The sequence below is a fragment of the Chroicocephalus ridibundus genome, chromosome 2, assembly GCF_963924245.1.
Source record: "Chroicocephalus ridibundus chromosome 2, bChrRid1.1, whole genome shotgun sequence".
Taxonomy (NCBI): Eukaryota; Metazoa; Chordata; class Aves; order Charadriiformes; family Laridae; genus Chroicocephalus; species Chroicocephalus ridibundus.
In genome coordinates this window covers 1,630,850-1,658,509 of record NC_086285.1, presented here as the reverse complement: position 1 = coordinate 1,658,509, position 27,660 = coordinate 1,630,850, and the positions used below count along the sequence as shown (strand labels likewise).

The 27,660-nt window shown below is 53.3% G+C and overlaps 1 protein-coding gene and 1 long non-coding RNA gene across 4 annotated transcripts in view; one reads left to right on the top strand and one right to left on the bottom strand.

The window, feature by feature from the left end:
- Window positions 1–1,797: 1,797 nt before the first annotated feature.
- The window catches only part of CCDC12 (coiled-coil domain containing 12), a 47,305-nt gene continuing 21,442 nt past the window's right edge, over window positions 1,798–27,660 (bottom strand). Inside the window, exons 1-7 of one of the 3 annotated variants that reach the window (XM_063324221.1) lie at window positions 20,264–20,437; window positions 19,602–19,672; window positions 8,008–8,087; window positions 6,382–6,443; window positions 6,247–6,281; window positions 5,764–5,840; window positions 1,798–5,455 (exon numbers count right to left, since the gene is read on the bottom strand). In XM_063324221.1, coding sequence (XP_063180291.1) covers window positions 5,376–5,455; window positions 5,764–5,840; window positions 6,247–6,281; window positions 6,382–6,443; window positions 8,008–8,087; window positions 19,602–19,672; window positions 20,264–20,290 — 432 coding nt within the window. In that variant the 5' untranslated portion in view covers window positions 20,291–20,437 and the 3' untranslated portion in view covers window positions 1,798–5,375. Of the gene's footprint in view, window positions 5,456–5,763; window positions 5,841–6,246; window positions 6,282–6,381; window positions 6,444–8,007; window positions 8,088–17,337; window positions 19,253–19,601; window positions 19,673–20,263; window positions 20,438–27,660 lie in introns of those variants that run through there. The other 2 variants (XM_063324220.1, XM_063324219.1) reach the window with 2 other exon arrangements.
- On the top strand, window positions 20,040–21,361 carry LOC134510978 (uncharacterized). The gene is made up of 3 exons (XR_010069766.1): window positions 20,040–20,309; window positions 20,695–21,074; window positions 21,206–21,361. It is a non-coding gene; the product is annotated as an uncharacterized LOC134510978 (long non-coding RNA).

Sequence of the window (27,660 nt, the reverse complement as noted above, 5' to 3'; positions counted from 1 at the left end):
ACCCTGCATATGCTAATGAAGATTATAGAGATCACACTAAACATGCATGACTATGGCACTCGTCTCTCCACCCAAATCACGCTACACGTCACCTGGGAGAAGGGAGAAACCTGAGACAAGGCTGTCCTCGGCAAGGGGGGTGGACCGTGCTAATTCAGCAAACATAAAAGGGGAAAATAAGCGTCCCTGGGAGGTAAAACCGAGAAGATCGTGCCTGGGGAAGGGAATGTCCCAGGGAAAGGGGGATCCGTCCCCTGGAATCTGCACAACAGCCCCAGGGCTGGACCATGCCGGGACCCTGGTCGTATACTGGGATCCCTGTCCCATGCCAGGATCCCTGTCCCATAGATGGACCCCAGTCCCATGCCAGGATCCCTGTCCCATGCAAGGACTCCAAGTCCCATTCCAGAATCACTGTCCCATGCCACAGTCCCTGTCCCATAAACGGACCCAGTCCCATGCCGGGATCCCTCTCCCATAGATGGACCTCAGTCTCATGCCGGGATCCCTGTCCCATTCCAGGATCCCTGCCCCATAGATGGACCCCAGGCCCATTCCAGGATCCCTGTCCCATGCTGGGATCCCTGTCCCATAGATGGACCCCAATCTCATGCCAAGATCCCTGTCCCATGCACGATCCCTGACCCATAGATGGACACCAGTCCCATGCCAGGATCCCTGTCCCATGCCAGGATCTCTGTCCCACAGATGGACCCCAATCTCATGCCAGGATTCCTGTCCCACAGATGGACCCCAATCTCATACCAGGATCCCTCTCCCATAAGTGAACCCCAGTCCCATGCCAGGATTCCTGTCCCATAGATGGACCCCCGTCCCATGCCAGGATCCCTCTCCCATAGATGGACCCCAGTTCCATGCCAGGATCCCGCTCCCATAGATGGACCCCAGTCCCATGCCAAGATCCCTGCCCCATGCCAGGATCTCCGTCCCATAGATGGACCCCAATCTCATGCCAAGATCCCTGTCCCATACATGGACTCCAGTCCTCCAGTCCCACGCCAAGATCCCTGTCCCATGCACGATCCCTGGCCCATAGATGGACCCCAGTCCCATGCCAGGATCCCTGCCCCACACAGAGATCTCAGTCTCATGATGGGATCTCAGTCCTGGGTCAGGATAAGCGATGCTTCGCTGCAAGGCCCTGTTGGAGAGGGATATGGGCGTGATCCTGCTCTCCCTCCCCACCATCCCACTCCAGGTGGATCCCCAGCCCCTCACGTCCTGCAAGGACGGCTCTGCTCCGGGCGATGTGGCCAATGCCTGCGGGGAAGGGGATGTCCGTGCTCAGTTTTGGAAATGGGTCCACGGGGACCAAAGCAGCGGGGCATCCTGCGGGGCTGGGAAACGGTACTTTAAAGGTTTAGAAAATAATGTGTATATTAGACAGAGGGTGAAGAACCTGCCTCCTCAGCAAAGCAAAGACGACTCCGGGCAGGTATTTTCCAGGCAGAAGAGACCACCTTTGGGCCAGTGGCACCGAGCCGTCAGCACGGCTGCAGGGATGCTCCCAAAATTCGGGAGGATGGGAGGCTCGAGCAGCAGGTCCCAGCTCCCACGTACAGTTTTGGGACCTCTAGACCCCATCATCTGGCTGACAACGGACCTCTCCCCCTGTTCCCAGCTGGGCCTCCAAGCACAGGGTCCTCTGGCTGATCCCAGCTTCCTTTGAAGCTGGAATAAAAGCGGAACGCACGGAGGAAAGGGGAAAATCAGGATGTTACATTTTGGCTTGGCCTAAAAGAGCATGCTTGGAGTTTTCATCTCCAAATGACGTTTTCATGGAGAGCTGAGAGAGTGAAAATGATTCTTTCGAGAACTTTGCCTTGTGTGAGTAAAGGAGTTTTTAATTGTTTAAATATTTTTTTCGGGGTGGGGGGGCAATGGGAAATCTTTGGTGGGAGGTGCTGGCCATGCCAGAGAGGAAAGGATGTCAGGGCTCAAATGGGACTAGTGTTGAGGGCTTCTGGTCCTTATCATGCCCCTATCATAGCATGGTTTGGGTTGGAAGGAACCTTAAAGCCCACCCAGTGCCACCCCCTGCCCTGGGCAGGGACACCTCCCACCACACCACGTTGCTCCAAGCCCCGTCCAACCTGCCCTTGAACGCCTCCAGGGATGGGGCAGCCACAGCTTCTCGGGGCAACCTGGCCCAGGGGCTCACCACCCTCACAGCCAAGAATTTCTTCCTCACATCTCATCTCAGTCTCCCCTCTTCCAGTTTAAAACTGTTCCCCCTCGTCCTTTAGAGGCGGGAGGGACTCATAGAATCAACCAAATGGTTTGGGTTGGAAGGGACCTGAAAGACCACCCAGTTCCACCACCCTGCCCTGGGCAGGGACACCTCCCACTAGACCAGGTTGCTCAAAGCCCCGTCCAATTTACGTCCCTTTAAGTCAACGAGGGAAAACACTTCACTGTTGCGAAGCCGAGGACGGTCCCCCACACGGTGTCTTCATATTTATATTTGACACACATCACAAAGCAGAGACCATTGGTCCGGCTCCGGCCAGGGAGGGGAGGGCAGCACGGGTACCACACGGCCGGGGGTTGGAGGAGCGCGGTGCCATCCCAGCCGGAGCAAATCTTGGCTTTGCAGAGAGCCCAGCTGCTGGGACGGGCTGGATGCGGTGGGGTTTTGTGCACGGAGATTTGCTGACATCTACAGGGCGTTTCATGGAGGCCGTGGCTCCACAGGGGACGCATCTTACCCGAAGTGGGGTCGGTCTCTTCTCCCAAGGAATAGGCGATAGGACAGGAGGAAACAGCCTCAAGTTGCGCCAGGGGAGGTTTAGGATGGAAATTGGGAAAAATTTCTTCCCGGAAAGGGTTGTCAAGCCTTGGAATACGCTGCCCCGGGCAGTGGTGGAGTCGCCATCCCCGGAGGGATTTAAAAGCCGGGCAGACGCGGTGCTGAGGGACGTGGGGTAGTGGTGGTTTTTGTCAGAGTTAGGTTGAGGGTTGGACTCGATGATCTGAAAGGTCTGTTACAACCTAGATGATCCTATCATTCTATCTTCACGCTCCCCAGTTTCCTTCCCAAGGAAGGTGTCTGCCAGGCCAGGTCATTAATAACTAGCCACAAATACACCCGTGTGGTGGACCTGAACACTCATCTCCGTCATTGGCAGCTCCACGTTGGTGGCGAAGCCATCGCTGTCATGAGTCAGGGGGTCCTTTCTGTTTTTAAGCACCCTTGAAACATCACCACGTGCTCTGCCCGGTGCCGGGGATGTCCCCGAGCAGCAGATCCACCCTCATTTTCCACGCTGGACCCACAGGGCAGCGCTACCGATGGCCACCAAGAGCACCCATGACAAGTAGCGCCCACCTACCCCTGCAGCATGGGGTGCCTGGCTGCCACCTTCACACTTGGTGACAGATCTTGGTTTTCTTGACCAGAAGCAGCCCGACTCAAGGACAATAAGGGTGAGGGGCACTCGGCTGCCTCCTACCCAAGGAAAAATAGGGCAAAACAATAAAAATAGCCCTAAAATGACCCCTAAGAAGGGGGCTGAGCTTTCACCCCAGGGGCTTTTCCCCTAGAGAGCCCAGAGGGAGTCCACAACCATGCACCAACGTTGGAGCACAGCGCTGGACACTCGCTGGCCCCGGTACAGGTCTCCCCTTGCTCCATGGGATGTCTTTCTCCTTGTTGGCCCCGTGTGCCTGGGGGAAGGCCCCTCCAAGGGGTGACAAGCATCAGCCCGAAGGGAGGACAGAGCAGGGATGGCTGCAAACGTCAAGAAGAATGGAGGAACGAGAAGGTGTTTGACCAGATCTTTGCTCCAAGCTCCGGATCTGGAAGCAGGGATGGCGTTCTCGCAGGTGGAAAGCCCCTCCTCAGATGTCCTTACCACACACAAGCAGGGCAGTCACAGCAGATCTTGGCAGAGGGACAAGCGTCCATCAGCCTGTACTTAGCATGGATGGGGCCAATCCTGTCCTGCGTGGGGACCTGGTCTAGCTGGTGACAATCTGAGACTCCGGCAGGCAAGAGGGCAGAAATGCCACCCCCCTCCAAGACAGGCTGCTGCCGCATGAAGGACCTCTCCCCCTGCCACCAGCAGCTCTTTTCAACGGGCTTTTAAAAGCAGCAGGATGCGTGCGTTAACAGGAACAGTTATTTTTAATCACAGGTGAAGTCTTCTGTAAATACCGCTGGCAAAGCCATACGCACCAGATGTTTTACCTCGGGACAAAAACACTATCAAATCCAACGCAGAGGATTCAGGAGCCCGTGCAATCAAGCCTGGCCCCAAGACACCCATCCTGCAAGATCTCCAAGACCTCGAGAAGATCCCAGGGAAGAGCCAGGGTCAGCTCTGTCGCATCCCGCCCCCTCGCTTCTTCCAGCAGCATGGGGTTGGCGTCACCCCAGGCTGCTGGGTCCAGGAGTTGTGCTTGACCTGCTGTAGCTCGGCCACCTCAAACTTAAGAGGAACTAAAGCCCGCTGCTCCCCATCCCGGGGAAACGAAGGGGACGGGGACCAGCAGACAGCGGGCTGAAGTCCCCACAGACATCAGGGAGATGAAATGAGCTGCCTCCACCCATCCCTATGCAGAACAAGTGACAACTCCTTCCGCTGTGGGACTGGTTTATTACGAAAAGATCGGTTAACGACAAGCTTTGTCAATTATAAAACACACGGAGGAGCTGCAAAGCCTGGAGGGCCAGGAAATTTCCGGGAACAGAACAAACCCCACTTAACCTCAACTGGATGCAGAGCAGCCAACAGGTTCTGGAGCCTTCCAGCAGAGTTATTCTGCACATGTTGGACCTGACCATGGATGTTTCCAAATACTCACAGCCAGCTCTCCAGAGCGAAAGACCTCGTTGTTCGCCACGGGGCAGTTAAACGAGCTCTTCTGCAGAAAGAAGCACCTTGAAAAAGGCATCTCTGGGCAGGAACAGGAGTATCGGTCCCCTGCGAAATGGCAGTGCCTCTCCAAGACCTGCTGGAGAATGCGTGGGCATCTTCTTGCTCACCCAGCAAGCGAGAGGAGAGTTAGCCTGGATTTACCTTCTCTGGCACAAGCCATTTTGCCCACACCTTCCTTGCTCCAAGTCCTGGCAGCCCCGGTTCAAGCTAACGTGGGTGTTCTATCCTGCTCCCATCAGCTCCCCGTGGTCCCAAAAAGCTATCTGTGAAGCGTTCCTCAATGGAGGAACAGCCACAGTCCGAGAGAGGACAGCAGGGCTGCTTGGATCTGCCCCCTTCCATCAGGCGTGGTAGGATTCATGGGCTTCTGGCAAAGCCTTGGTGAGCGGCATGGCCCGATGAGATGCCTCCACCTGAGAGCAACGGGATGGGCAGATCCGCAGAGCCCACCAAGAGTCTGCCGGATGGACCTCCTCAGTCGGAGTCGCTTCCCTCCTGCTTTGCTGACCCCACAGCGGACGCCAGCTCCTCCTCCTGCCCTTTCAACCGCTCTCCTGCAAGCGAGAAACAGCAGTGGTTTAGCGATAAACCGGCCATACTGGGGAAGCCGCAAGGCAGAGGACCTGAACTGCAGCCCCAAGCCCACGAACATCCTTCCCCATCGCACAAACCAAGCGCGCGTGAAGCCTTGAGGAACCTACTTGGGACCGACAGCTTCACAGACCCTTTTGGGAAGTGGATCAAACTCCACCAGTCCTTCCACAGCCCAACAGCAAGGCACTGAGCTCCCAGTAAGGACCATGTAATCCCTCTGGAATAACTGGTGACCCCATAACACCATCCCTGCGGCACCATAACGCACGTATCAATTCAGCGATGGCTCTCTGCGTCCTCTTCTCCAGCTTCTCCAGTTTCTTGGCTACATCTCGCTTCAAATCCCTGGGGAGGAGAGCGACAACGTCAGAACAAAACCTCACCCCAGGCAGATGTGAACACAGGGGCCATGTTACACCTTTCCCAGTGGAAGAGAAACTCCTTCTCTCTCCTACGAGCACCACGGAGCAGAGTGTGCGGCTGCCACCAAGGCAGCTTGTGGGCAAACCAACCCCATGTCCACAGCATCCCTTGTCACTGAGACCACCATGGTGACAAGCACCCCAATGGGATCCGTAGAAGCTCGCTGTAAGCAGGAAGAGGGAAGACAGCCCCATGCCTTGTGTCTCCCTCAACAGCAGGGCAGCGTTTCCCATTTGGAGCACTTTTAACCCAACCTGGACAACCTCGAGGTGACGGTAACCCACCGCTGATGCCAACACCCCTTTACCAGCGTTCCGCAGCCACTCACCAGTCTGGCTTCCTCGGGGCCAGGTTTGACAGATCCTAGGAAGGAAGAAGAGACACCCAGTGAGAGCTGCAGGTGAGGTTCAAGCCTGGATGCAGACAGACGCAGCCGGCAGAGAGTGGTTCTGAATATACGTACCACCTCGTCGATGATGGGCTCCGGCTTGGCAGCCTCCAGCTGGTCCTTCACCTTGTCTTCCACTAGATGGGGGAACAGGACCAGCATCAGCGCAGGGCGCAGCAGCAGGACACCAAGGGGACAAGGCACAGGGAAACGAACCCACCAGAGTTCTGGCCTTGGCTCGCAAAAGCTTTTATAAAAGCCCATTTGAACCTCTTTGACTTAAGAGGGGGGTAAATACGAGCGAGTGGGTAGAAACATCCCTCCACCCTTTAGGAGACTCCGAAAAATCAGCTGAAAATGATGCAAACCCAACAACCCTTAAACGCCAAAACAAGCAGCAAGAAGTCTGCTGGGTTCAAGTCCTCTTTTCGTAAGACCCGCAGGGATCAGCTGCTCGGCAGGTGTTTAAACTGGAATTTGACTCACTGTGACTCATTTATGAGGCCACTGCTTGAGACACCTTGGAGGAATCAAGCTCCAGCCCAGACCTTACGTAAAGGTCTGGAGATACTGGGGATAATGGCAAAGCACGCGTGGAAAACAGCCCTCCATCCTTCAACTGGGCCGTCTGTGCAAGGAGCGGGGTGAGGGCACCTGGGAGAACATCCCTGAGGGATGCTCCAGCAAACGGAAATGCCCGAGGCACATTTAATATTAATCCACTTCCAAGTCCTAATTCCTCTGTCCTCCTCCATCCCCAGCCTCTGCACGGGAACTGCAGCCAATGGGCACCACAGCTCCAAAGAAGGGCTGGCAGAGAGCTCGGGTTTTACTGGAAATGGTCAAAATCGCCGTCCCCAATTCCAAACCACACGCTTGGGAAGAGTCGGGGAAGTTTTCGACTTTTTTTACAAAAGGATAAAGAAAGCGCGGTGTCAGCATTCCTGTCTACCAGATCTCTGCCGTGCTCCCGAAGGCAGCCTTTTTATTTAGGGCATTTTTTGAAGAGATCTATTCCAGGAGGACTCAATATTTCAAGATCAAGGGAACTTCTACCCTTTGCCTCCTTCTCAAGAGCTGCGCGGAGGTTCAGTGCTAGGAAACAGCAGCCCAAATGCCCTGGACTCATGACTAATATTTGTTTAAAGGTAATTCAAACAAAAAACAGCCTGAATCTCCTTGAGAATCCTCCAGCGAGAGCTCGGCTCCTCTGAGTATCAACCCTTTGGTTTGGGGCTGGACTCGGTGTGCCGACACACGCCCACTTGTGCAATGCAGGGTGTGCAGTCCCCACGGGCGAGAGGGGATGATGAAGCAATGGGGCCGGCAAGCACCACGCTCGCCCAGCTCCCACCACGGCTGCTTAGACACGCCAGCACCCTCCAGGGCTGCAGACACTCATCTCCTAGGACCTACCACCCTCCCACCCTACCAGAGCAGTTCCCAGTGGCTCTTTCCACCTTGGGCTGGAGCGAGCAGGAACGCCGAAGTTTCCAAGCCACGTGATTTTTGGAAAGGAAAGGTCTAACCCATCCATTGTGCAGAATGGTGGCTGGATGCAGAGTCCCGTGCCGGTTTATTTGTCCTCACAACCACCAAGTCCTGCTTCATTCCCTCACCGCAGACGCCAGCACCACCATTGGCAATGCTGCTGCTTTCGTGCTCCCTCATTTCGCCCCCCACGCTCCTGCTTGCGCCCACCTGAAGCCGGCTTGGCCTGGGGCACCTTCCTCTTCTTCAGCTCCTCATCTTCGGGCTCGTAGTTCCGCAGTTTGAGCTCCCTGGGGAGGAAGGGGAAGAACACAGAGCAGTGAGACACGTCCATGCCACCCTGGACCACAGGCTCCCGCTAGCGCGGGGCACACCTGCTTCACTGGCTGCAGGCAGCAGCCAAGGGCCACCAGCGACCCCCAGAAGCCATAAAAGACAGGGTCAACCAGGAGCTTGGCAAGATAAAGGCGATGTCTTGGCAAGCCAAGCAAAGGGAGATAGTAGTGGACCCCTCGCAAAGCTCTCAACTTCAGCCCAGCTCCCTTTTAGGTCTCAACCCAGTGATAGACTCAGGATGGAAGCACCAGAGATCGACAACCAGGGAAAAAAATGATCCCAGGAGGGTACACAGAAAGGACAGGGGGAAATAAAAAGAGTATTTAGGGTACAAGGTGGTTACCCTGTCACCAGAGATGCTTCAAACAAGGGTGCAGGTCAGCCATGCGGTGCAAATACAGGGAGCAAATTCAGGTTCCTGCGCAAATGGGTGGTGGAGCTGGCGGTGACAGGGACGGTGACACCCAGAAGTTCACCCCTCCCTCCAGCAGAGCTCAAGAGACAGCAGTCAGCCCTCTCCCCAGGGCACACACCACCCCGATATTCGGATGCTAGTTCTCCCCCTTTCCAAGGCTCTTCTTTTTTCACCTCTCCCGAATAATCTGGGCCCCAAATGGAAGAACCATTAGACAACCTCAGTCCTGTGCACCCTGAGGCCAATTCCTCCCTGAAGTCAAATCCTGCATACTTCCAGCAGAGGCATTTCCAAAACCAGAGCCCTGAAAAATCAACCTCGTGGGACTTCATCCCACCCCCGGCTGCTTACGCATGCGTACAAGGCGCTCCGCAGGCGGCTGGATCTATATACCAGTCCACCAGCCCGCGGTGCAAATTAAGTAGATTAAACTCATTTAACACCATCGATGGGTTTAATCAGTTTAAATAGAAAGTGAGGTACTTGCTGCCGGGTGATGCTCCCGCCCCAGCTGTCAGCAAAGCCTTCGGCAGCGATGAGGGTGGCTGTGCCGCTGCAGAGGAGGATGCAGAGAGCCCCGAGGAGACACAGGAGAGGGCACTTTTATCAACAACGGTTGAATATGACCATTTTTCCACCCAAAAGATACCTGGGGCCGCTTCCCTGCTGGGCTTTACTGATGGAGAAGCAAGTGAGACGTGACCCATCCCAAGGGCTTCCACTCAAAGCAAAGAGAGACAAAAGAAAGGGTGAAGAAGCTACAGCCCAGGAGAGGTGAGAAGAGGAAGGTCAGCGGTCAGACGGTTGTGCTCATCTGGAATAAAACCCAACCATGAAGGTCCCTGGAGCACAGGAGGAAGGTCCTACCCTTCCCACACCATCCCATCCCCTCTCCGGCAGCTGAATCTATTTGCAAAGGGTCCGACCCACACCCTGGCCGGTGCCACGGAGGTGGTGGGAGCGTGTGGCTGGAGCTCAGCAAGACCTAACCGAGATAAACGTGACCAGCAGAGTGGAAACCAGGGCCCAGGCAGCTCAGGAGACTCGCCGATGTTTCCCGTGTCATCAAGCCCCGGTCCCCCGAGCCCATACGTCAGCATAACACCGTGAAACGGGAACAACTTTCCCCAGCGCTGGGAGAAATGATGCTCAAAAGAAACACGGGAGAGATCAGCGTGTAGCTGCGATACCTCCCCCAGGCCAAGAGCACCTTCAGCCCATGAAGACAAGCTGCTGCGCACCGGTTTAGGTGTATTTTTACACACAGATGCCCTGGAAGGAGGGACTGATTACATTAACCTGTCCCCATCCCCCTCCAGCCCCAGCCATAAAGGCAGTTCTTTCCAGGAAGGCTGATCTCGGAGGATAAAGCGATTATTTTTTTGCAGGAGACGCCATCTCCAGGCACGCAGAAATCACCGTTATTCCCCGATTTTACGGACAATCTCCACTCAGCAGGATTTCGTTGCTAACCTGGGAGGCCGGGGGAGGAAGAGGAGCAGCTAATTCATCCAGGAGGCAACAGGACGTCAGGCTGCGATGCCTAACATCTGCCTCACGCTCGCGGGAGAGGATTTATCTGACAAAGCGGCAGACCCTGCAGAATGCAAACTTTTGATATCTCCCAGAGCTTCTGGTCTCCTTAGCTCAGGTTTAGAAGGATTTACTCCCAGCTGAAAGGCAACCGATCACAGACTCCCTAGGGTCAGAACACCTAAAACAAGAGAGCTACGAGCGAAGCCAGCTGTTTCTCTCGGTCCAGCAAGATGTTCACATCACACCTCGACAAGCGATAATTTAAAATCCTCATTTTGTGCGTGCGATGGGAGCTGCGGCTGCTCGGCCACGGCCAAACCAGCGGAGAGCCGAGAGGTCTTCTGCTCACAGCAGAAGCTCCCGCATCCCGTATTTCGAAGGGCACCCGCTCGGCAGGTCTGGTTCCTGCTACAAAAAGGGTGTCCAGCCCTTCCTTACATCGCTGCAGGGCTTTGGCACCACTTGGGGAAGGCTCAAGGAAGAGGAATTGGGAGTTTAAACCTGCTCCCCAACACTCTGCCCACCGAGAAAGCCCTATCACAGCATGCAAACGAAGGCCTTGCCGTCCGGCACTGCTCCTGCTCGCCGCAGGTTTATCCACAAGATTAAAAAAAATAAAGCCACAAAGCGCAATTCGGCAGGTTTTGCCACAGACGGGACGAGCGGCGGCGGGGGGGGTTGGCAGAAGGGGATGGCGGGGGCGAAGAGGAGAAGGGCTGCTAGGCTGCCCCCAGAAGATTCCCGGTGCTTTCAGATCCTTATTAAAGCCCTGCCACTACCGCAAGCGCCAGGAGAAAACAAACGAAAATGGATGCCTTTAATTAAGCGTGCGAGGCGAGAGCAGCTCTCGCACCTGCCTCCCGCAATTCGTGGTGCCCAGCGCTCCCCGCGGCCACCTCCTCGGGGGGCTCGGGGATTTCACCGCGTACCAGCCCCACCAGCGCTCACCAGGAGCAGGAGACTCGTCTCCCTCTTTTTCCGTGCACAAATATGTCTGTAAAGACAGAGAGACGAGCAGCAGAGCAGCGCTACCCCATGCAAACTCGAAGGCAGGCAAGGGTTAAGAATATATATATATATATATATATTTAGAAGAAGTTACTGGTTTTCCACGGAGGTGGGTTAAATAAAGTTCAGGTGCCAGCGGTTCCTCTTAGCGCTGCGTTCCAGAAAGACGTCCCAGTGTGCTTTACAAGTGATGAATTATCCAAATTAGCCTGAAAACAACAACAAAAAAAAAAAACCAAACCCAGAGCTAACAGCAGGCTCCAGAGGACGGGGAGGTAAGAGCCGGGTTAGGGATTGAAGGCCCTGGGGGTGGAGGACACGTCACCGGCACTAACACAAGTGCTTAACGCTCCTCGGGAAGGACGGAGCATCCAGAAGAGACCTGGGTCCGAACCATTTGGCTTTAGGGTGGGATCAAGCTCACAGAGTCACAGCATTGCCTAGATTGGAAGGGACCTTTCAGAATTTTTATCAGCATCTGCCGACAAACGATGGATGTGCCCAACCCAGAAGACCTCCTGCTCCTTGAGCACCTTGTGGTGTGTTTCCCAACCCTTTCCAGCCCAAACCAGCCAGGACTTCTCGGGATAGAGGCAGCTGTAGTCTCGCAGCGGGTGCGGATCTGGGCTGGAAGCTCCTAGGACCGCACGAGGATTTGGGCCGCTGCAGCGATTACAGAGGAGAGTGACGGACACAGCCTCCCAGCATCTCCTAAAGGCCCGTCAGGGGCGGTGTGTTCCCCGTTTGGGGTCAGGAATGCCTCAAATCTGCTTTCCAGTTAGTCCCAGAGCTCCTCACTGGGGAAGAAGAAGAGATGGCAGCTTTGCTTTGAAGCCGGCGGGTTGGAAATGGCACGGCATGCAGGGAATGCGCAGAATGCGCCCAGCTATCTCGACGGGACACTCAAAGCTCTCCGCGAGGTTGTTTTTTTGCTTTACTCCTCCGGCCCCAAGGGCTTTACGGAGCAAAGACCAAATTTTTTTTTTTTTTTTTTTTCAATTGATAAATGGAAGCCTTCTGGCCCTACCTCACCAACCTTCTGTTTCCTCCGCATGCTGATGTCCTTGTGTCAGGAGCACGGGGAATGGGTTTGCCAAGAAACCCCGTAAGAGGGATTTCTTCAGATGTCCCAGTGTCCCCGCTCCCGTAGTTGCTACCATGAAACAGGCAGCTGGACCTGCACCCACTAAATCACTTCAAAAGCACCTTCCTATTTTTACCTCTCTGAGGACAAGGGCCGAGGGAAGCCGGTTAGGACATCTCCAGACACTTTCCTTAGCGCTTCTGGAGGTGAAAGAGGCAAGCAGACCTCAGGAGGAGTCCAGCAGCACTTGCAGACCCGGCTCACTCTGCCCAGGATCAGAAGTGGGTGTCCTCCACAGCTCTTCACCTCTCGGTCTTCCCAGATTTCCAGCTCTTCACATTGCTCTGCTTAAATGCCTCTCCTGCTCCTCAGCGTTGGTTCCAGGCACCTGATGAAGCTAGGAACAAAAAAAAAAAAAAAAGATGCTCCCTCTCTTGCATCATGACAACAAAGTGGTTTCCAACACCCAGATCCCATATGACTATTTTTGAAGGGTCATGGTAGAGTCTTTCCATTCTTTGGAAACAGTTTAGGGAAGTCCTGGGTGTTCTCAACCCTATCTCAGCCGCTTCAGGCAATTTCTTTTCCAAAGCCCTGGAGAAATATCATCTGGTTGGAGAATTTGCTGCCCTTTGACCTTCCCAAGCTCCTCCAGAGCCCCTGTTTTCAGAACCTTCCATTTTTTTGGCGACAGTCACTCCAATTTGCTTGAAACCAAACGTTCTGGGAAACCATTTCCATATTGCCCTTTAAAGAGGAACCCGCGCAAGAATTTCGTTTTCTTTCTCTGCGTCTCCAAAATCTGCTTAGTCCTGGGAAGTCGCGCTCAAACACCTAAAGAAATTACTGCTACAGAAGATACGAGGGTGGTCTCAAATCCTCACAGGAGAGGTGGTTTGGTGGACCTTCTGCTTCACCATGTGCTCCCTGAGGGCCAGAAGGTTTGAAGGAGCAGGGTCATGGCAACCAGACAACCAAGGACAGCAAAGCAGGAGACTTCAGCAGCAATCCAGAAGGTTTGGGATCCAAATTGCAGGAAGCTGAGCTCCGGCCGAGCTACTGAAGAAGCTGAAAGGAGCAGGGTGGCTGGGGTACTTGTGGGGCCATGCGGTGAAGGTGTCCCCTGGGGCACCACTCAGATGCTCTTCAGCGGCAGTAAACACTTCTCCTCAAAGTGCCTCTTCCCTTTTCTGTTTCCAATTGCAAACCACATAGCAGAAGTCATTTTTCAAGCTGCTTCTACAGGTCCTCTGAATTTTTTGCCGGAGAAAATTCACTGTATACTGAGTTTAACCGACTGACAAACTTCCTACCTTCTGCAGAGCCCATGGAAAGAACCAGATTAAGACCATCTGGGTGAAGATTTCAGGCTTGGATTCTCGTACCCTCTTTGCTCCCCTTTGTCACCCCCCCACCGACCTGCTGCGCTTCTCTGCAGTGAGAGACCCCCCTGCAGCGCTGCCTCCAGCTCCGGGGCCTCAGCACAGGAGAGACACGGAGCTGTTGGAGCGGGGCCAGAGGAGGCCCCGGAGCTGCTGGGAGGGCTGGAGCCCCTCTGCTGTGGGGACAGGCTGGGAGAGCTGGGGGGGTTCAGCCTGGAGAAGAGAAGGCTCCGGGGAGACCTTCCAGCCCCTTCCAGTCCCTCAAGGGGCTCCAGGAAAGCTGGGGAGGGACTCTGGAGCAGGGAGGGGAGCCATGGACAAGGGGGAAGGGTTTTCCACTGCAAGAGGGGAGATTGAGATGAGATGTGAGGAAGAAAGTCTTCGCTGTGAGGGTGGTGAGCCTCCCCCAGAGAAGCTGTGGCTGCCCCATCCCTGGAGGGGTTCAAGGCCAGGTTGGATGAGGCTTTGGACTAGTGGGAGGTGCCCCTGCCCAGGGCAGGGGGTGGCACTGGATGGTCTTTAAGGTGCCTTCCCACCCAAACCATTCCAGGATTCCATGGCTCTATGACACCTGGGTGCACCACCTCCTGCTGCAGCTTTCCTGGAGGCTGGGCTGGCTCGAAAGTAAGGTCTGTACATCTCCAGCCTGCCCCACCGCACACAGTGACCTTTCCAGCAACTGAGATACACACCGAGATGATCTACATCTGCTCCAAAACCAAGAAACGACTTTCACATCCCAAAGGTGTACCACGCTAACCAAAGCTGTCCTCAGGCCCTCTTGCAGTAGGCCAGAGACATCTCTAATGCAGAGGTCCAGAGCTGCTGTTTGATCAAGAGGGTGAAGTTGTTGCCATCGTTCCTGGATTCCTTGCCCAAGGCAGAAAAGGAGCAAACAAGCAGAGGCAGAGACCCACCAGCACCCACCCTCCGAGGAGCAATCTCCCTTTGCTGGGAGAGGGCAGCTCCTGCTCAAAGAGACGAGCGTGTCGGAGCACGTCCTCCTCCCCGAGCGGCTGCCAAAAGGCACTCGAGGAATGCCAAAAAACCACACACCTCTATTACATTCAAAGCCCCCAAAACTTGCCGAGGCAGCCGGTTTCTCAGGACGTGCTTCTTTGGGGAGCGCGGATGGGGAGAGACGTACCCCCAGGTGTTGCAGGAGGAGGGCTGCAAGAGAAGCTCTTCAAATGCAGGAAGGTGCCATGAGGCCGTCTGGCCTCCCACGCTGCTCTACCAGGCACCCGAGTGCTTCCCAGCCAGACACGAGCAACTTCAACACCAGTAAATACAACGGGGACAAGACCCACGCTCAATCTGCTTCACAGGACCCAGGCTGGGGATGTAGGACCAGGAGGTGGCTGATGTGCAAACCCTGACCCTGCCTGCAGCACCCAGCTACGTTCCTCCGCACGCTGGTGCAAAAGCATCCTTTGCCCATGGTCTTATGGGGCTTCTCCAGCTTCTTCAGCTGATGATGGGTCAGAAACCATCTGCCACCCTCGAAGCTTAAGCCAAAAAGAGGTCCTGAAGGTACCTTGGTAGCACCTGGATGACCACAGACCTTGACATCCCTCCTAGCTGGCCTCAAAACCTGACTTCGCTGCAGCTCTGCACTTCAATAACCTAATTCAGGTCCATCATCTCAGCACAGAGGTAGCAGAAGGTCTGCGAGCGATACGATGCTCCAGATAAGCTCAGGGTTACGTACAGCCTTGTCCTCCCACACAACACCACGAGCGGGCCAGATGGGAGGTCTAAGCACCCAAAAATCAACGCTCAAAACGCTGTGGTTTGGTTACAGCAGGGATGCGTTCCCAGTAACGACTACTGAAAAAAAATGGAGTGCTGGGAAGGTGCCGGGAACTCAGAGCCAAGGGCTGGGTAGGAGGGACCAGGGTTTCACCGTTGGCTGCTCACCCTTGCACCCTGCTGCTGGGGGACGGGCAGAGGGACACCCAGCCTGTCCAAGGCAAAGCCAGGGTCACCAGGCACCCACTGAACACATCGACAGCCTCTGTTAGGAGGGTGCAGCCAGGCTTCGGGCCAGCTGAAGCTCCATGGGGCCTTCTCTGTGAAAATAGATCATCTCCCAGATATCTCCTCCAGAGATGGGCGCAGCTCTAACCAGAGGGAAGGTCCGCAGCATCCTCACAGCTCTGGAGGGAAGAAGGGCTCTGCACTGCACCAAAATCACAGAATGGTTAGAGTTGGAAGGGACCTTAAAGACCATCCAGTTCCAACCCCCCTGCCCCGGGCAAGGGTACCTCCCACCAGACCAGGTTGCTCAAAGCCACGTCCAACCTGGCCTTGAACAACTCCAGGTGCATCCACAACTACATCTACAACTCCTCAGGGCAAAATGGGGACAAGCATCTCCAGGAGGGAGCCTAGATCCTGCCGGCTCCTGCATCTCCTCACCCAGTACCCCACTGGTTACCAGCCAGGTGGATTCAGCCACCTAAACTCTTGTTCTCCCTTCTCCAGCACCCAGCAAAAGCCACAGTCTTGCCCCTGCCCACCTCCTCCTGCCGTGGGCCAAGGATTTCCTCAGCGGAGGGGACACGCTTTGGGTCCCTGGAGATGTGGGGTGGTGACGGAGCCTGGCTCATTGCATGGTGTCCATCAGGACAAGCCACCAGTGCTAACAGCTTCAGCTGTCCTCACAGATGTTAACCAAACCCACCACGCGTTCTCAGCTCAGCCGACACATAAATGCTGCTCTCTCCTCTATTTGAGTATATTTTTTTTTATTTATTTTATTTTCTTTTTTTTAAGCTCTTCAGTAAGGTCTCCAGGCTGTAAGGAAGCACATCCCCACAGCCGTTATCCTCGCTGCTGCCTCGCCTGCCCTGCCAAGCCAAAGCCAACACTGAGCAGACTCGCTGCTGTATTTTCCTTTGGTGCAGAGATTAAAAAGGAGGGGAAAAAAAAAAAAAATATGCGGTTTTGACCTGCCCCGTGACATTCTTCCCACAGCGAGGGGAGAGATCGCGTTTCCCAATCCCTGCCTCCCCCAGCTCCTCCCAGAAATTCATCTCTGCAAGCGGCACCGCACGGAGCTGTAATTTTCAAGGATGACTAAGTGTCGAAACACCAGCAGCTGATTAACAGCAGCTCGCCGAAGCTTAATTTCTAGTTAAGTTGAAGAATTGGAGTTTTATTATTTCCCCCACCACCACCACCATCCCCTCCAAGCACTACCTAGGCTTTTTATTCACACTTTTAGACGCCCCCCACGCTTGCAGAACTGCAGCCTGACTTCAAAGCTCGATGCCTCCCTGGTCCCGGCGGGGTAGCAATGCCAGTCTCCGGCCAGCCGTGGCTTTCCGCAGCCTTGCGGATCCCTGAGCCCCAAATTAACTGCTTTTCCCCAGGGGAATGGGGCGGAAGGGCCAAAGTCCACCCACACCCTGTTCCTTGCAAAGGCGGATGGCAAACGCCGCGGCGGGAGGCGTTTCCTGGTCAGTGGGCTAAGCATAAGAGGTTAAAATGTAAAAAAAAATTAAAAAATAAAATAAATAAATAAAATAAGCCGAGCTCTTCGCAATTACAGATAGAAACTCCCCCGAGAGCTCAGAGCAGAGATAGCCGGAGCTGAAATTGCTGCGAGCGTATCGGGGTTTTCGCAGAGGGCTTCGTCAGCACTTGTTCCTGCGGTGGCAGCTTGCAGCGTGAAAGATAAAAACAAGGAACAAAAAAAAAAAAAAAAAGAAAAAAAAATAATAATAAAAGTGGGGGGGAGGGAGGGGAGGGGGGGGAGATTTGAGTCAATTAGAAAAAAAACAGGAAGCCGCCAAAAAGCGCGTCGTCACATAGGCGGCGAGAAAAATATGAGTGAAGCCGGCGCCCGGCGGTTCTGTCCTTCCTACGGGGTATAAAGGATGGTGTCGGGTGCGGGGCTGGCGCAGGAGACGGAGGAGGAACCAGCCTGCGGCGAAAGCCCAGGGTGCTGCCCGCTTTTCGGGGCGCTCAGCGCACCCTAAACCTTGCGTATAGGCCACAAGGCTATTTATTGAACCGCTAGATTTCCCCTCCCCGCGCCGTGCTGGTGGTGGTTTTCAAGCTTGAGAAAGCGGCGCAGCTACTGAGGCGCTGGTTTAGGCGCGAGCGGTTTGCAGGGAAGGCAGATTTCGGTTACCGGGACCCCTCGTTTCTCAAATTCAGGGTAAAACGCCAGCGGATTATCTCAGCTTACCTTTTGCCACCAGCCAACGGGGCATTAGCTCGCAGCAGTTCCCTTTTTCAAAGGGCCGAGCAAGTTCAGCTACGCTATTGGGAAATTAAAATCTAAGACGAAATCGAGTTAGCGGCTCGCCAGCCTTCTAGATCTTGTTAAAAACGCATGTGCAGTTCCGGCGACAGAAAAAAAAGGACATTCAATAAGTAAAGCGAAAGCTAAGAATTATCTCAGTCAAATTTGTGATTCAAACATTTCCTGCAGAGCAGATCCTGCTCTAATTTGCCTTGCAAAGTTCCGTTTAGATCCCGATAAAACATGCCGTAGCCGGCTAGGCGGACAAAGAGCTACAGAATCCTGCAAGGAAAACACAAATCGATCTGGAAAGCCAACTTTTCGCCCCAAAAGCTGCCTCCCCAATGGCATCGCTCCCACGTATTTCAGAAGCCCTGTGCCCACGTCTGCGGGGAGTTTCGTGCATCCGTACAGAGCCGGATGGAGACGGGAGCTCCTACTCAACACCTTCGCTCCCTACAACAACCTCGGTGAAGTTTTAAGGGCATCACGCGGACGCAGGGGAAGGCGTTTTGCTGAACCTGCCACAAGGTGAGAGCTCAGGCACCAGCGCTCGCGGAAAAAGTGATTTGCCAACTTGACAGCAGTGACGCCAAAGGCTTGGTACGAAACCACATCGCCTCTGATACGCTCCAGACTGCTCAGCGGTGGTTAAACAAGCAGCAAACCTCAGCCCGAAAGTCAGTCGGAGGAGAAAAGATTTTTTTTTTTTTTTTTTCCTGGAGGTGTAGCTGACCCGTTCAGAATTCCAGTTTGGGAGCAGGAAGGCATCGCTGCTAGCCCAACGCATGGTAAAGATAGCCCAAGCCTGATGCTCCTCGTCAACGGGCCACCGCACGCCGCATCGCCTCGCCACGCAGCGTATCGAGTGGCAGGGCTGGAAAGCAAGAGCTGTTTATTCATTATTCATCATCACCTCCAAGATCTCTAGCTCCTCTTTCAGCTTCAACCCAGACCTCGTGCCTTTTCCGACGCGAAACCCAACCACAAAGAAAAGTTCAGCCTCGGGGAGGGTTCTCGAGAACCTCCCCCAGCCCAAATTCAAGGTGGGCTGTTCTCAAGAAGGGATGCATTTTTCTCCTGGGAGTTATTCCCAAGAAACAGCGAGGATTTCGCTCGACTTTTCCCAGCAGAGCACACGTGCTCCTCTGGAAGCGGCATCTCTGACGAGCAGTTCCCACAGAGGAGGTTCCTTGCCGGTAAAGCCATGAGAAAAGGTCACGTCCCGCATCTTCGAACCCAACTTCAACCCCCGCCGCCCCGTCGTCTCCAAAGGAGACTTCATGGTGGTTTTACCGGCAGGAAACCCAAGTGCAGAGTCAGCTGGTCCTGCCAGGAGCGACACCCTGCCTCGGTTAGTTTTGTGCTCACATTTTCCGGTGACAAGAGCGAACAGCGGTGGGCCGCAGTTAAAACAGCCACGTGTACCCCCCGGGCCTCTGTTCATGGAGGAAAAAAAAAAAAAAAAAAAAAAATGACACAGGTGCAGGGGACAGAGATGCAGCAACGGCTGGAGAATTCAAGGGAACCTAAAGGCAGGGAGACTAAACGCTCCCGACACCCCTGATGGCACCACCTTCCCCTTCCTACCCCCAGAAACGCTGCGAATCGGCAGCTTTTCTCTTTATTCCCCCATCTCAGACCATTTACACCATGAGATCAAATTCACACTAAAAAATAAAACAAGTTGCATGTTACAAGCCAAGGAAAGATCCTAATTAGCAAACACGAGAGCAGCGCCTGAACAATACACAGGAGAGAGACAAGTGGGAATAAATAAATAATTACTTGTGCTTGACGGTCTCCTCTTCCTCATCCTCTCTGAACTGCTTGCTCTCCCGTTCGCCGCCGTCTTTATTCTGAAAGAAGGAGAAGTCGATCTGTCAGACCGTGGCCTCTCTGGAAACGCCAGAGAGCAAACAGGAGCCCAGAAACCCTCCCGCAGGCAGGGCACGGGGCAAACAGCGACGCGCGGTTTGGAACGACTTTTAAATCGCGACACCTTGAAATTAAGCCCTTTTTCTCCCTTTAGTATTCTGACGGCGCGACAAATGAACGCGAGAAGGGGCAAGGGGAATTTAATTTTCCCCTCGGAGGCAATCACGCCGCTCAGCGCTGATGTCCCCCTTATTACTGGATAACTGCATCAATCCAGAGGGCAAACAGCAAGTTGCAATCAATAAAAGAGCTCAGAAACCTCGTCCCGTGTTTGAGTCACAACCTGGCGTTAAACGGAGGAAGAAAAGGAGCTCAGGGCATGGAGCAAAACGGAGCCTTCACCCCGTCACCGCGGCAGGGACCTGGAGTTAAATCCCGTGCGACCAGCTCCAGAAGAAAGGATGGATGGTTTGGGGGATGCTTGAAGGGAACTACAGGCAGAGAAAAGCGATAATAAAAGTTTAGGAAGTGGGAAAGCCCACGCTCGGCTGGCTCGGGACACAGCAGATCACCTGCAATAACCCAGGGAGCCCACTCATGTCCGCAGGCTTCGCACAGGTCCCTTTTCTTTCCCCTAAATAATCATTTTGGACATTTTAACAGGTTGCGAAACCAGCCGGTAGGAATCAAACAGCCATCAAGGCAACAAAGGGTCTAATTTCAGCTCCAGAAAACACCGCGCAGCAACATAAATCAAATTTCTCTTTAACAGGGTGTTCCAGCATCGTAAAGAGGCTCATTTTGCATCATCCAGACACTGGCACTAACAGCTTATTAGTCGAGTTACTAATTATATTTATTATGCAGACAGGCACGGATATCCAACGTTAACAATAACGAGCTGGAAAGGGGTTTTGTTTGGTTCTCACACTTATTAACTAATTTCATTCAACCGCTGAACAAAGTGCGCTCCGTGGCAAACCCGTCTGCCCTTATTTTGCAGAATGTAATGTTATAATAAACGCCACGAATGACCCGACGTCCTCGGAAGCGAACTCCCCCCTCATCCTCCAAACGAAAAAGCAAAACGCGGCAGCTCCCGCCGGCAGCAGATTTTTAAGTCTTTTATTTCCTTGAGCATGGCCGGTTCCAGCAGGAGAATTACCCAAGTTAACAGGTAATAAATACGCAGCATTCGTCACATCTGGCTACGATTCACGTCGCCGCAAAGGCGCGGGGGCTGCTGCGCCAACATCCACCTCCGCCTTCCAGCAGGAACAGCTCGGAGAGCGGAGAAATTATTTTTCCAACGTCCTTTCATCGCACCGCGCAAAAGGTTACGGGTCCTTTTCACCCAGTTTTAAAAGAGATGGAGCCCTCCAGGTCGGTCTGTTCAAAACTTTGTTGCCTTTCCCCCCCCCCCGCCCCCGACCCTGAAATAAGTTCTCGTCTCTCTTGGGAAAATCGCAAGCAAAAATCGGTTATAACCAGAACACGACCAACGTTGCTTTCAGGTCAGAGATTATCTCGATTAGTTACTCGCTCTGTTAAAAAGCTTCGCTGGCAAGTTCAGACATCGAAGAGCCAACTTCAGGACGCCAAAATTCTTCACCAGCTGAACTTATTCCTAAGCTCTGAAAGGACCAGAAAGGTCTCCCCGGTGAACAGCTTGCTTACCGCCGTGTATCTTGACCATACGAACTTTAAAACTCGATTCTGCGACCTGGGTTAAAAATTAAGATTCCGTGCAAACAGGGAGGGGAGCCAGGAAAACGGCTCCGTTCTGGTTCCGGCTCATCAGCCCCTGGAGTTGTTCAGGTTCAGCTCCTGACCAAAGGGCAAAGGAAAAATGGTCCTGTCTTTTTTAGAAAGGGCTGGGGGGCGGGGGGGCGGGAATAAATAATCATTCCTAAAACTAATCTTTAATTCAGTTTTAACTCTTTGTTCGCCGTTTTATTTTTCTTTTTTAAGTCCATAGTAACCATGGGGAATTTCCCAGATATTTCGTGTTCAATAAAGAGCTTGGCTCACGTGAGCACGTGCCGTAACTTTCTGCTGTGAGCTCAGCGCTAGGTAATATTTAGACGCCTTTCAGTCCACGTTATTTAAAGCTGCGGGAAGCACCTTCCCGCGCTCTAAATCCTTCCTCATCCCTTTCATCTCTTCAATACTTTTCGGCGCCCGCGCGTAGAGCCCGCATCCCCCTCATTCTTCCTAGAATTTTATCCAGGAGGGTCATAAACAGGTTCAGAAATCCTAAAGAGATATTTGGCAAGGATATTCACGTCGAGCCGGGGCTGTTCTTCCCACTGCAAGCCTGCGCTCTTTGCAGCCCTGCAAATCTTTATTTTCCCCGGATGCTGAAATAATTTCACATTGAAATCCTACCACCCTGCTAGAGCTTGCCCCCAAACCCCCTAATTCCAATTTATTTCCCATTACCACCCGCGTATTTTCTGAAGTCTTGGGGATATTCCTAGAAAAATCGAGCAACTTCACGTCCCTGTAGCGCCTTCAACCAGGGAGTTTTTCTCCGCTACGGCTCTCCTCGTAGCACCTTCTGGGATGCTGCGGAGCAGACGCGCTGCCCTTCGACAACATGAGAACGGGTGCGAGAGTCTCCCCAGGGACGTCCCGAGCTGGAAAGAACGAGATTATCCATCATCCACCTCTAATTAGGATCCACCGGATAGATCGGAGCGCGAGCGGAACACAAATGAGGTCTGAAATGGATGGCTGAAGTCAGGCTTCCGCCACCCCCAGCAAGAGAAATTAATTGCTGGTTCCCTGTTTGCGAAACGGTCTGTAAACAAGATTTCGGTTTCACGAGCAGAGTGACGAAAACCCCCAGCCACGGGGCAGAGGCGACACGTGGCGAAGAGGCCATAAACCTCCGGCAGCGTCGGGAACACACAGCTCTGCAAAGAGACAGCTCATCACCAATTCTACCAAAAAAAATAAAAAAAAAATAAAAAAAAGGGTTTTCTAAAGCAATATTTGAGGGATGCAGCAGAGCAGCACCGCTGCTCCTCTTCCCGTTGCCGAGCTTTTCGCCTGAATTTCCAGCCAGGCCGCGCCGCCTTCCCCCAGCATAAGCTCCCTTACCCACAGCTTACCACGAGGGTTTCCTGTGCTTGAATTCAAGCGAACCGGGGGGGGAGGGGGGGGGGAAAGGCAGTTATAAGACGACAGCGGCTTACTTGAGATGCTGCGTGGAGGGAGCCGGTCACGGGTTTCTAAATATACATAATAAAATGGCAGGTGATTCAAAGCACTTCTCGATGGTTTTATGCCGGAGCAGGCAGCGAGCGGGGTGCACGGCGAGCAGCACCCAAGCTTTGGAGATCCCTCCCTCTGCTTTCCACGCTTCCTCACCCAAAATTCCGGGGTTTCCCGCTGACGTAAGAAAGCTGAACTTTAAATTACTCCGGCAGAAAGAGGCAACTCAAACGTCTGCGGCCTCAGAGACTGGCTGTGCACAACTTCATACACGATTATATTCCAACCTAATGTGCTTCACTCTATAACGCAGCCAAATTCTTAAGGGAATGGCTGCTGGAAGTCCCCGGGGTACCAACAAAGCGCCGTACGACACGACTGTCCTCAGGGGCAGGCACAGGGTGGTCTGCAGAGGGACGCTGGGCACACTCAGCTCAGCGCTCACGCTGGATCCATCGGCGCTAGCAATTAACCTGATTAAGATATGAAACCTCCTTGTTTGCATCATAGAATGGTTCGGGTTAGAAGGGATCTTAAAGGCCACCCAGTGCCACCCCCTGCCCTGGGCAGGGACACCTCCCACCAGCCCAGGTTGCTCCAAGCCCCGTCCAACCTGCCCTTGAACCCCTCCAGGGATGGGGCAGCCACAGCTTCTCTGGGCAACCTGGGCCAGGGGCTCACCCCCCTCACAGCCAACAATTTCTGCCTCACATCTCATCTCACTCTCCCCTCTGTCAGTGGAAAACCCTTCCCCCTCGTCCCATGGCTCCCCTCCCTGCTCCAGAGTCCCTCCCCAGCTTTCCTGGAGCCCCCTGAGGGACTGGAAGGGGCTGGAAGGTCTCCCCGGAGCCTTCTTTTCTCCAGGCTGAACCCCCCCAGCTCTCTCAGCCTGTCCTCACAGCAGAGGGGCTCCAGCCCTCCCACCATCTTCGTCACCTCCTCTGGACCCACTCAAACAGATCCATGTCCTTCTTGTGCTGAGGACTCCAGAGCTGGACGTGGTACTCCAGGTGGGGTTTCACCAGAGCGGAGCAGAGGGGCAGAATCCCCTCCCTCGCCCTGCTGGCCTTATTTCTTTTGATGCAGCCCAGGCTGTGGGGGGTTTCTGGGCTGCCAGCACCCATTCACGGCTCACGCTGAGCTTCTCATCCACCAGCACCCCCAAGTCCTTCTCCTCAGAGCTGCTCTCAAGCCATTCTCCGCTCAACCTGGATTCATGCCTGAGAGCAGCTGAGACAGTGGTACTCAGAGAGCCACTAATATCTAGATAGAAAGGGGGGGAAATAACGTTCCCTTGGTATTCTGCTTAGCGCAGATGACTAACGGCCCTTGCAAAGAGAAGCAATGGGGGTTTGCAACCAACATCTCCTTCCTCCTGCGTACAACCAGCTTCCCCCTCCAGCCGCAGAACTTGAAACCCCACGCAAGATATGGAGCCATCAGCGAGAATGCTGAGCCTCCGCGGGAGCAAAGGGTCGTAGAAAGGCAGATCCCATTACGGTGATCATTTATTGATAAGGAGACAGCCTCTCAAACATGCAGCTTATCTCAAAGCTCCATTTTTTCCCGCTGCCCCATCTCTCTCCTCTTTCTTCTCTGCCCCTACTGGATTTATCCGATCGCTCAGGGTCTTGCGGTTCTCCACTTTGCGCTGAATTTTTGTCTTAAGATCTGCCCCTTCATCATCCTCGTTGAGTATTGCTGCTCAACAGTTGCGTCACAACTTTCATTTCTTAACCCAGGAAAGGAAGCATTCCTCCCCAAAACAGCGTTTGCCCTGGTTACCGGTTCGTTCTTCAAGTGTTTTAATGCCTTTCCCTTTGCTTGCTGGCGGTCTCTTCCCACAGGTGCGCAGCAGCAATTCAACTCTCACTACTTTTCGGTTCATTTTCTCACATTTCAAACCTTCATGCCACAAAGGGAGCCAAAAATAACCCCTCTGCCGTTCCACCCTCGCTCTAGCGATTCCTCTTTTCGAGGCACCCCGTGGCGAGGTGTTTCTTATTAGCTGTAAATCACACGCTTGGAGACAGGCACACAAGTCTACAGGCCTGTTGGCCAACTGCCTGCACGCAAAGTCATTCCCATCCTTCGGCCTCTGGAAGGAGACACTCCAAAGAGAAATTCCCAACATTAAAAACCTCACTGGCTCGTTGTCTCCTACCTATTTTAATTCGCAGACGTCGCAACTGGCAACCCTTGGCTTGTAGCTACCAACATGAAGACGGACTCCCGCTCTTCAATAAGAGCTCTGAGATGAAAAGACTCTAATCCACCGCCGGTTTGAGGTGTAAATCCAAGAAGATTTGCATCAGGGTGTTCAAAGAAGGGTGTCAGCTGCCTCTCTGCAACACCTGCAAGGCTTGGGCTCAGTAAATAGCTTCTGCCCCAAGCTGAACGGAGACGGGGAACTGGATGATGTCTGCAAGTTTCAGAACCCGAGTCCTGCGAACCCGGGATGTAAACCACGTTATTCTGATGGCATTAACTGCTTTACTTTGCCTTCCTCCTCGCCCGAACCAGGCAGAGAGAAGAACGTATCCGACAATTCAATATTCGGATGGACCGTGGCAACTCAGTAAAAACACTCTGCAGTTTGCCGTAGAAATATGCCGAGCATTTCCATGTAGCAGGAGGGCAGTGAAGAGGAAGGCTTCTGGGTCATTAGGAGGGAGATGAGTCCATCGCCTGTCACCACCCACAACCCACAGTCCTGCCGGGCAGAAGATTTATTGGCCCGCTGAAGAACAATTGGATTTTATTGAGCTCCCATTGCGAAATATCAGGCTCCTTCAGCCTTTTGGGGAAAGCACCAGGTTTCACGTTCTACCAACTTCCCCGGACTTCAGGCGGGTCGTATCACAAAGCAGGAGGTAAAGCCTTGAGAGTCAGCAGAGGGGAATGCGGTCGCAGAAGGCATTTCTATCACCTCCTCTCCCGGTGTACAGCCGAGCTTTGCATACGGAATTACAAAACGTGGGATTTATTTTACCTGCAGTAAAGCAAACTCTCCTTCCCATCATGTGCTTCCCTGACTGTGGAGCAGGTTCTTGGCCACCCGCGAGAGGATCTGCTCCGGGGAATACAACATTTTGAGGAACATCAAACTTTCCCCTGGGCTTCAGCACATTATCATTATTTTTTTGCTTGCTGGTAGGAGTCTGCCCAGGTATTTGGTGCCTTCCACTGCCATAACAAGGGAAGCAGCTCGCTTTGCATCCCATTCAAAGATCTAAGGCCAAAAGGGGATGTTTAAATCATCTCACCTGATTTTTTTTAAAATGTTTCTGATCTGGGAAGTTGCAGCCAGTTATCCCCACGCTGCAGGAATCCACATCCAAGTAAAGCACCTTTTCCAAGAAAGGGGAAAGGACACAACCTTGTCCTGAAGGGAGCAGACGGAGGAGCCGCTTCTTTCTTCAGCAGCTTTAAGAGAAGCTGCTGGTTCCTGCCACCGCTCACTTCCAAAGAGCATTTTGTACCTGGTATGTTTTAAAGGGTACGAACACTTGTGTGCTACAACTGAGGACACTTCTCGAATCATTTTGATAAACCAGATTAACGCGGCGCTCCCTTCCTACCCCCACCCCACCGCTAGCCGCCTTAAGATGTCCCCAAACGCCCAAGCGAACCAGGGCGACACGGAGAGGACGCCACCCCTCACCTGATACACAAACCCAAGAACCAGCATCCTTCTCAACGCCGCTGCTTTCCCGGAGACAGACCCATTTTATGGATAAGCCCTGTATTTTCCCCGTGCAGGCGTACAGAGCACACATCTGCGTGCCCTGCAACCCTTTTTGGGTTTTTTTGCCGCTCAAAAGAGCGAAAAATTAATACAAATAGACGACAGTCGCTACTCGGACCTCACCAGCCTTCACACTTTGTCATTAAGCCAGCAGAAAATTGACACGTATTTCCAAATGAAAAATGGAAATACTGGGTGCGCAGGTCCCAAAAGGCAACATTTCCGCCAGATGCCAATTCCCCGTTGACAGCTATTAAGCGATCGGTTACCGGGTTCGGAGCTGTCATTTTTAACCACCGTGTTGTGCAACACTAACCCTTCACTAAAGCAAATTTACATGACAAAAATGACGGGCAGTCGAACTGACTTCACCCAAGTTCCCCCTCTTGCCTTTATTTTTAAATAGTGGTGTTTTATTAGCACTTTTCCAGTCCTTTGGAATTTATCCAGTATTCAGAAAAGATTTAAATCAAAACGCAGCAGGCTAACAATCTCTTCGGCTGATTATGTTAGGATTCCTAGGTGCAAATTACTTACAACTGCTGATTTTAAGTGTTTTTGCTAGATGTCTAATAGCCTCTCATCACCGTTGGTCTGGAAAGCAGCTCATCATTCCCACACGACGCAAGTGTCTCACTTAACTCCTTCCCAAAGTACACTTTACAAACCCAACCTTCTATTTGTTTCCTTCTCTTCTCTCCGCCGCCTTTTAAGAATTTCGCTCGGAAGAACCGCTTCTCCCTCTAATCAGGGTTGGCCTTTACCCAAAGTTACAATAACCAAATTGCCGTGTTTTGATACCCGCCTAAACCTTCCAGCTTGTGTTTCCATTCCTCCCCAGCTTTAGCCGAGCTGCTTTTTCGAATCCTCCAGGCTACTCAGTGCCCCTATTAAACGCGACCCGGCCGAGGCTATAGCCATCCCCTGGCAACCCCGAAAAGTCAACAAAATGACCCGACAGCTTCTCCTCTTCCCGGGAATTAATACCGACTTATTTTCCTT